The 10,282-nt window shown below is 35.8% G+C and overlaps 1 protein-coding gene across 1 annotated transcript in view; it reads right to left on the bottom strand.

The window, feature by feature from the left end:
- Nucleotides 1-694: 694 nt before the first annotated feature.
- LOC120625631 overlaps nt 695-10,282 on the bottom strand; it is a 112,589-nt gene continuing 103,001 nt past the window's right edge. The window contains exons 4-7 of the mRNA XM_039892719.1: nt 8,368-8,501; nt 6,420-6,535; nt 4,167-4,270; nt 695-1,015 (exon numbers count right to left, since the gene is read on the bottom strand). Of these exons, the coding sequence (XP_039748653.1) occupies nt 915-1,015; nt 4,167-4,270; nt 6,420-6,535; nt 8,368-8,501 (455 nt within the window). The 3' untranslated portion in view covers nt 695-914. The remainder of the gene's footprint in view (nt 1,016-4,166; nt 4,271-6,419; nt 6,536-8,367; nt 8,502-10,282) is intronic.

Raw genomic sequence — 10,282 nt, 5'->3', positions numbered from 1 at the left:
CACTTGCATTGCATTTTTCAACATATCTTAAATCAGCAGTTCGAAAGCATTGGACGTGCCATCCATTTAATTTGACGCTTTCAATGGTAAACTCATACTGTTGACGTATTGTAATTGCATGCGTTATAGCAATCTGCAATCAACTTTGTTGAATCTATTTATTTACTAATGTATGAAAACCATTACAGGCAGATCACTGCTTTACAGTGAAAACCCGGCAACGTGTGTGTCTGCCATTATAATTTTAGACTAAAATATACATTAACAATTTATTTACTTAGAAATATATACTATATACAAATTATCATTAGTTTAACATTATTGTTTTTTAATAAAATTAAAACGACATAGAATTTAACTTGGAAAAGTATTGTCCTTAATATTACTAAAACAACTTTTATAAAACCCTGACTTACTACACTTTATCAATACGTCACAGATTATAATAAAGCTAAACACACATAAGCTGGGGTGGGGGCAGTAATCCGGGGACAGAATTGTGCCGGATATTTATGTATAGTAAATAAGTAAAGTACCAAATACTTGTATAGGAAAGGAAAAACTTAATAAAACAGTTTAAAAATTTAAAATATTTGTGATCTACAAAATGTTCTCGTAGTTGCAAATGCGCTTCTACTCGCATTTCTTAAATAGCTAAAAATAAAAGCTTTTATTTATTGTTAATCCCCATAGCTCTAGTTTGCAGTAGGTGCATACTGCAGTTCTGTTTTTCAGTTGGAATAGGATGAAACATGTCGAAACATGTCGCACAATTCCACCGCGGGGCCCCAGTGTGCTGTACAATATGAGCAGTTTTTGCCTCGTATCGCTCCCGGCCTAATTCCACCCCAGCGTTGTGTTATTATGCTTAACCCTTCATTATAACACTGTTACTACTTTTAGTAGCTAGATAGCTATCTTATCGAAGTCTCTGTGAAGCGTTCTAACAAGAATTGCAGGATGAATTGAATAATTAAGACTAAAATTGTTGGTATGCAGGTCTCGGTAGCTCCACCTGAAACAAAAATGTAACTTAAGATTTTACTGAAAGAGTTGAATATATAATAGATCTTTATAAATATGTACAGTTTTTCCACTCTACGATGATCACACCTTAGTCCATCTGTTCGATAATCTCAGAGGAAGAGACCGTGGGGTCATAAATGGTCTCTACTAAATGTCTTTGTTCTTTGCATCTTTTATGCAACGCCGGACATACTCTTGGGATCCAAACAGTCCTGCAGCATACTGCACAAGTAGCCGTTCATCGCAGCGAGGCGCCCGAAATTGGGACACCGTAGGCCGTCGAGATAGGAGAATGGATGTCGTGAAAAAAAGGCATGCGTTCAAAGGTGTTCCTGGAACTACTTAATATGCGCAGTACGTAGCCAACGATAGGTTCAGGCGGATAGAAATCCCCCATTGCCTAATCTTTTCCCTAAAAAATAAACCACGCAACAAAAAAAAATTACGTATCAGTACCTACTATAAGGGTTCTGTCAGAAAACCGCTACATGACGCTCTCGATATATTGCAGGTCGATGACATACCTGAAGTTTATCATGGGTAGATTCAGATGATAACGTAGTGAAATTGCAGAAAATGTTATTTCGAAAAGCTCTGTAAAAAGCATTTTTGCTAAATCAACTTATGAATCAAACTTGTTCGCGCTCTATTTAATTCTATTATCTGTCAAAATATGCTATGAGCAAATGATGGACAGGTTTTAATATGTTATATTTATTGTAATAACAATCAAGTCTTTGTTGCACAGTGATTTTTAACTTCAAACAGTCTCATGTGATAGATTTATGAATTCCTGCAGCTTTTTGCTCTACATTTTTCTCCGTAACCGATAACTCTTGACCTTTTAGTGAAATACGGCTTTATAATGTTTCGAGGTCAAGCAATTTCTACGCCACTTGACTTTTAAAAGAGAAGCGCTTATATTTCGACCCTAGACTGAGCTATTGTGATAGTTGCTAGAACAACCAGTAGTTGCTTAGTACTCCACAAACACCTGCAGGGCAATTTTCCAAGAAAAATAATATTAACAATAAATACATCGCTAGCCAACAAAACATGCGACTGAGAAAACATGCGATGTTAAGATTATTATCCTCTGAATTATATTTCATTTCTAAAGTATCCAATAAATAACTACTTAATTAACCAACTACTGCAAAAAGTGCGTTTACGCGCGATTGAATTAAAACTTTTAGGTATTATTATTTATTGATGAAAGAGTGAAATGTTCCTGGGACTCCGCCATTTCATTTAATATTCACTATTTAATTTTATATTCTATTTAAACTTCATTAATATATCTTTCACATTTTATAAATATTTTCATTTGGTAAATAAAATAATTGAGAGTAGAAAATTGAAGGTTAGATCAGCACATGTCAATATAACCTTGTCATTGAATATTATTGAATGGATCAATCGTCCGGAAATTTATAAATATTTTTATATATTTGTTTATTCATTACAAAAGTAATAAATAAACAAGTATATTTTTTCAAAAAACTTTGTAATTTAATTTTTTTTTAAACTGTTTAATTTTTATTCACTTTGCTATTCACAATTGATCCGTTTGAAAATATTAGAAATAAATAATCCTCATTGATTATGATAATTATTGCCAATGGCTTGCGTATAAGTAAAGAAGCGTGGAGTATGTGACATATAATACCAATCACAATTATGATTTTTAAATAGCGGAAACTACACAGACGTCTGACGTAAGCGTTACTTCCGTCAGAAAAAAAGATGAGTTACTTCCTAGTCGCGCCTAAAGAAGATTTACTTTAAAAATATTATTAAATCTTTTACGCCATTCAAATAGTCAACTCAGGGTAAGGTCCTTTGGGCTAAAGCACCAGCCTTAAGCCAACCTTACTCATGAGTTAGCTTTTGTGATACAACACTTCAGAATCTATTTCGTGTCTGATGACCCCATTGTTTTAAACGCCAAGCGCCGCCAAAACAAAGTCCTTAATAAGATCAAGTGCTTATGTTTTGGAGCAGATTCCGCAGCTGCGTCAGCCTTTTGGCTTGTGCATATCGCGTCCCATACCAGAGATTTCCCCATAGACCACGGTACAATTGTAACCCTGTCTGGCACCTTGAAGTCATCCCTGAATTGACTGGGCCGGTTTCAACTAAGGGATGGCCGTATTACGCAGAGCCCGACGGACTATATCATTGATAGTACTGTAGCGTTATGAACTGTCTCTGTCTAACTCTTTATGTAATTTAAATTGTTCCTTTTTCATACCATTATCACCGTATTTAACGTCAAAATTACAATACAAATATTACAATTTGCATGACATAAGACGTAGCTCATTACGCTAAAGAAGCAGAAGCCTTAGTGAGAACGGTACAAGGGGGATACATTTGAAAGTAGCAATATAACAATCAAAATAACAACCCGTGGTTTTCGGTTCTGATTGGACCCCGTTTTGCTTTATAAGTCTGGCATCTGTTTATTGCAGGCTTTAGTAAATACAAAGCTCACAATACTATTCACCCGGTATTTTCGGTAGAAGATGACGTTGCAATAGCTTCATTCATGGTGGATATTGCAAAACTGTTTTGTTCATGTTTATCGTAAATATGGCATATATTCCCATGACACCCCTGCCTATAACGCAAATGCCGGAGGTGATTGCAGTTGCTCAAAAGTTTTATTTACTGTGAGATGGTGATAACAAAAAAAAATTACGCGGCTAAGTTTGTTGTGGGTTATTCTTAGACCAGGGCGCGTTTGGAATCCTCGTAGCTTTAGGTTTAAGTTGGCGAACGAAGTTATCACCATCCCCTTACAATTATGTAAACATTATATGTATGAACGCTTCATAAGTGCCTGTGATATATGACTAAAGACATTTTGAATTTGAATTTGTTTAAGTAATTCTTATAGCTTAGCTTAATTAATGCTGGATATTGCGCATTATTTGTTCACGTCCATCGCAAAGAACTATATACAACATATTCACCCGTGAAATTTCTCCATAATACGCCTAGCACGGAGGCAGGGTCAGGGCGCGTGTCATGGAAACAAAAGGGCTAAGCAAGGCTTACCTTAGCTTCTTTTACATCAGGTATAACGCTTTATTTTGTTCACGTTTTCATAAATTATTTATATAAAACGTATTCACCCGTGAAACTCCTGCCTAGCGCGGAGGCTGGGTTGGCGCTCCGCTCTCGTAGAACTATTGTATGGCTCGGCGCTTTCCATACGTCGAAAATAGACGCTTCGCATCTGCAACAATGTGTTTTTTATACTCTTATCTCTATTTATGATTAAAATGGTGTATGAAAACAAGAAAACACAAACATTCCGTTAAATAAAATAAGTGGGACGATATATTCTTTAGAAACTAGTCCAGGGCGGTGTGTTTTGTTTAAGAGCTATTCAGAGTCGGGCCTTCAGATTAGGTACCTGGATAAAGGTTTTCATAATATCACATAACCATACAAAGCCCCCATTTCATTAAGTACACAAATCTTATTTACACGCACGTCTCAAAACCAAATAGGTAAAACAAAAAAGTAATAAGCATGTAAAAAAAATTGGTGAATTTCGAAACACCCCTTAATCATTGCAAGGATTGAAGTGCGGTGGGGGTATCAATCAATCAACTAAATAATAGTATTAGTAATTAATTCGATAAGTTTCAATTTTTTTTTGTGATAGTAATCTATATATTGTATTAAATGTAAGCTTATAGAAAAGTCCTATTATAGTATAAAGGACTACGTAAACGATAAAAAAGCTTGGGTGTAAATTATTGCTCTAACCAGGTTGCTCTTCTAATAATTTAAAATGGCATTGTGAGATGGTGATAGCAAAAAAAAAAAAAAAAAACACCCGGCTAAGTTTGTTGTGGGCTTCTTCTTAGACCGGGACGCGTTTGGAACCCTCGTAGCTTTAGTTTTAAGTTTACGAATGTGGTTATCGCCATCATCTCACTACCGTGTAATTCTTATGTACGCATCAAAAGTGCCACCTGTGGGCCTACTTGAATAAAGATATTTTTGACTTTGACTTTGACTATACCTATATAAAAGAAAGTTCTCTTAGTTACACCATTTATAACTCAAGGACGGCTGGACCAATTTTTATGATAATTGATTTTTTGGATTCCTCTTAGACCGGAATAGGATAATAAGTATTAAAATATAACATTCATCAAAAAAAAAATGACCTGCAGTACGAAGTTCGCCGGGATAGCTGGTGTAAAATGAAACAAAGTTTACACACTCTTAATGACGGGAATGATCAAAGCTATATAAAAGGCATTCTATTTTCAAATTAAAATAATACCCTAAGGCTTGGTGCAAAAGTAAAGTAATAATAAAATAGATACGTGAGTCGTGACATTATTTTCACAGCGTCCTGGTAACACCGGGCCCGGTAACGCTTTACGGGTTGAATCTCATTGCCTACGGAGAATACAGGTGAAGTACCTCCTAAGTACATTACTGTGAAAGGTTTCTAGTTCAAAGGAATATACCAAAACTTGGTAAGGGAATAAAATTAGGCCCTCTTTTACCTACCCAAGCATACATAAAATATTACGGGAATGTTGTTTTTGTAAATTTTTACCTTCTTAGGATTTGCATGAAAATAGACACCTTTTGTTTTTGACAAGGGACATTATTATATAAACAGTGTTTGGTTACGAAAAGTAGTTCAGTAACCAAAAAATAAATATTATTCTTGGCAATTTTTTATTGACTGCAATCTCACCTGATGGTAAGTTACGATGCAGTCGAAGATGATAGCGGGCTAACCTGTTAGGGAATATGGTACCTAGTCATAACCCTAATAGGTTTCTACGTGACATCGCACCGGGACACCAAATCGCTTAGCGGCACGTCTTTATCGGTAGGGTGGTAGCTAGCCGCGGCCAAAGCCTCCCACCAGGCAAAATTTCCGAATAATTCGTTATTTTTATCATTTACAGTTGGTAAATTATTTAAATAGCGATTTTGGCAGAAAAATTGAAAATACTGGGAAATGGAAAAGTGGAACAACCACGTAGCACTTTAGTTTGCAACGTTTTGAAATCGAATCCGTTCATATCACTCTCTAAATGTATACAGATTCTAGAGGTAATAAATAATACGACAATACACACACCGCCATCTAGTCCCAAAGTAAGCGTAGCTTGTGTTATGGGTACTAAGATAACTGATAAATATTTTTATGAATAATATACATAAATACTTATAATATACATATAAACACCCTGAAAAACATTCATGTTCATCACACAAACATTTTCCAGTTGTGGGAATCGAACCCACGGGCTTGGACTCAGAAAGCAGGGTCGCTGCCCACTGCGCCAATCGCCCGTCAAACACTACTAGTACTAATAATGTTACTACTAGTTCTATTTATTTACCTTATCATGAGGGTTGGTACAGGAGAGAGGACAGCGGCCTCTAGTTCTAACGTGGATAGACTCGAGGCATACCCATTGCTGAAGTTAAGTACGTGGTTTGCAGTGAAACTTGGAACCTGTAACAATAAAGAAGACAAAGTATTAAATCGCTTTAATTAGCTATTCATTCGGGTATTTTACGATTACTATCCTAACTGTACATTATACCTCGTTGTAATCCTGGTAGAAAGTGATTATGCAGTCCAAGATGGCAGCGGGATATCCTGGTATGGTAGTCATACCGCTAATCGATTTCCACGCGACATCGCACCGGAACACTAAATCGCTACAAATGGCACGTCTTTGTCGGTAAAGTGGTAACGAGCCAGCGGCAATTGCCCCTGCCGGAAATCGAACCCGGCATCTCCTACTTAAATTCACAGCGCTCACCGTTGCACCAGGGAGGTCGTCAAGGAATTGCATGGTATTGGAGTTATTCTTTTAGACTATTAAAAATTCTCAGCATCACTCTGGATCCCACCAACCAGCATGGGAGCAGTGTGGTGGTTTTATGCTCTTAGACTCTGCAACCTAACAATCTTACAATAGAGATAACTGTGCCCAACAGTTGAACTTCAATGATCTGATCATGATGATGGTTCCAATCATTCAAGTAAAAAAAAAGATTTTGTATTGAAAAAAATAAACTTTAACATACAAAACTGAAGTGAAAAAGAGGTCCTATGCCACGAACAGAAAACACACACGTCAATAAGGTTTAATTATAAGTAGTTCAGATTGACAACTGTTTTTAATATATAACCGATATATTCGCTACTTTAAATTATAACCATACTAGCTGTTGCACGCGTCCTCTTTCGCTTTTATTGCGGTTTATTAACAAATCCCGTTATCTAGGATAAATGTTACGTTACTCGCCAACTTTCCAACTAAATCTATGTCAAAAATCAAGCTCTGATACCCTGCACCCTTACAATCTTGATGATGGTTCCAATCATTCAAGTAAAAAAAAAAGATTTTGTATTTAAAAAAAAAAACTTTAACATACAAAACTAAAGTGAGAAAGAGGTCCTATGCCACGAACTGAAAACACACACGTGAATAGGGTTTAATTATAAGTTGTTAAGATTTACAACTGTTTTTAATATATAACGAATATTTGCAATTTTTTTTTTTTTGTAAATATACTACGACAATACACTGATCGATTTCTAGCCCCAAAGTAAGCGTAGCTTGTGTACTTATATTGTATTATATTCATAAAAATAACTGATGAATATTTTTATGAATATAATACACATAAATACTTATAAAATACAGATACACCCAGACACTGAAAAACATTCATGTTCATCACACAAACATTTTTCCAGTTGTGGGAATCGAACCCACGGCCGATTGTGGACGCGGAAAGCAGGGTCACTGCCCACCAGCTTTCATATTCAATTATAACCATACTAGCTGTGGCACGCGTCCTTCTTTTGCTTTTATATACACAAAGCAAATATTATTTGTAGTATCCTAACAAGCAGGTACCACCATTTCAACAATCTATAACACTTTCACACAATAACATTTGTTATAAGCTCAATATGAAGAAGATATACAATTACACTATTATAGTTTGACGCCTTTGATCTTTTGGTGGATGCCGACATCGTCTAGACAGCGTCGTTACTGTATATACTGTAAAGAGGTCATGCAGCTTCCTTACTGGGCCAGTTGGGGTCCCTTCCTCGGTCTACTTTTACCGCACGTTTGCTTAAGAAGACTTTGACTTAACAATAATTATTCATTGTAGAGTCAACATCTCCAAAGGATGCTCCGGTGTCAGAGGGAAACGTGCGTACAGAATACATAGCCCAAGATCTGATCGCGGAGTATAGAAAATTAAGCTTAATTTTTATTACTTTCCTTACTCTGTTCTAGTAGAATGAGTGAAACTTACCATTTGTTCATTGACGTACCACGTGATATTCGCTGCTGGGAGCGAAGGCGGTGAAGTACAGTTCGCCCTGATGTGATCTCCACCGATGTATGACATCCGGTCCGACGTCACATTTGGGCTCAGTAACGGCGGTTCTGTTAAAAATTACGCTGTATTACATAAAAATAAAATAAATATCTGATTATTCCGGCTAACGAAGTACTAATTTTTGCATGTATTTTATTTATTCAGTTTAGGATACTCTTTAATAAATTAACTTTGGCTCAATGAGCTATTGAATACCAAAATGCAGAATGTAAACCAAATATTTAAATGAACTATCAGAATTGTTAAATAGTATAATAATAGTAGAACCTGAGTACTACTTTGGTCATAGAATAATCAATGTAATCCCTAAATTTCATCAACAACCCATAACAGTCCTAAAGTCCTGTTTCACTGAAGGACTCTCTCAGCGGGAGGGTTTGCTCATAATCACCAAGCTGGGTAGACGTGCTGATGACTGCATTAGTGATCGCAATAAATGGTAATAGTAGCACAGAGGACGCTGCTGCTTATTATTTGCCTCGTAAGAGACCCGCGGGAAGAGGAAGGTTGTTGAGAACTATATTATGTTGATCTGCCGTCACCAGGCACACGTCATCCACTCCAAAACCCTTCTTCTAATATGATACCCATATTGAGGGAGTTGTGAAGTAGCTAAGAACACTACGGGCTAATTAAGACACACAAATACACACGCACACATAAAGACACGTGTAACTTATAACAGCCCGTCGTTTTTGCTTCTTTTTTACTAAAAATAATGGAATATAAGTTTTAAGAGTTTATTTAAATTTATAAATATTCAAATTAAATAAAACACGTTTCGCCGCTTTGACAGTGCTTCAGAATTTCTATTATCCCGCCCATAATTCAATTCTATATTTAATCCCACCTTCCGAACTATATTCAACAAAATAATTAACTTCAAACGAAATCAAATCGTTATAACGCATTCAAAAGGAAAATATATACACACTCAAAATAAGAACATTCGGCATCGTTAAAGAGAAAAATTAAAATAAAAATATATTATCGATTTATAAAAGCTTTGCTTTGCATTTTATGCGGAATTAATTTATGTTATTAAGTTCAATTTGTCAAAGTCATTCCCGAATAACACGCGATGCAATGATAAACTATATTTTCGCAAATGTACTAAGGAATTAATACAATTGCGGCAAAAAATGTATGTAGTTGTAAGATCGAGTCGTTAACAATGGTTTTCCATACTTTGATTGGCGCAGTGGGCAGCGACCCTGCTATCTGAGTCCAAGGCCGTGGGTTCGATTTTCACGACTGAAAAATATTTGTGTGATGAACATGAATGTTTTTCAGTGTCTGGGTGTTTTTATGTGTATTATGAGTTTTTATGTATATTATTCATAAAAATATTCATCAGTCATCTTAGTACCTATAACACAAGCTACGCTTACTTTCGGACTAGATGGCGATGTTTGTATTGTCGCAGTATATTTATTTATTTATATTTATACTTAGCGGCTCGTCTAACTGCAATAGAATAAATTATATGTATGAAGCTTGAAAAGTACGTACCTTCAATAGGTCTATTTTAGTATAGAAAGTTATGATATGATACTTTCGAGAAGCTAATTCAAGTTGGTTATGGTTTTGGTTTTTGGTTCATGTTTGAACAAGATCTGATAAAAACTTTAGAGATAAGTAGTTATCGGAATTTCTCAACTAGATATGGTACACAGTGACATTGCGCTCCACTTAGTGACTTAATCTCACTTTAGTGCGCTGGATAAGTCATCCAGTGTTCGTAGATCTCGGCACATGGCGCACTTTGTAACCTGGTATATAAAAACTACTTAAGACGGCAATTGCTTCGTCGTGGACAGGTCATGAA

Source organism: Pararge aegeria, chromosome 1 (genome assembly GCF_905163445.1).
Source record: "Pararge aegeria chromosome 1, ilParAegt1.1, whole genome shotgun sequence".
NCBI classification, from domain to species: Eukaryota; Metazoa; Arthropoda; class Insecta; order Lepidoptera; family Nymphalidae; genus Pararge; species Pararge aegeria.
The sequence above is the reverse complement of the archived record's forward strand: the minus strand, read 5'-3'. Positions and strand labels throughout refer to the sequence as shown.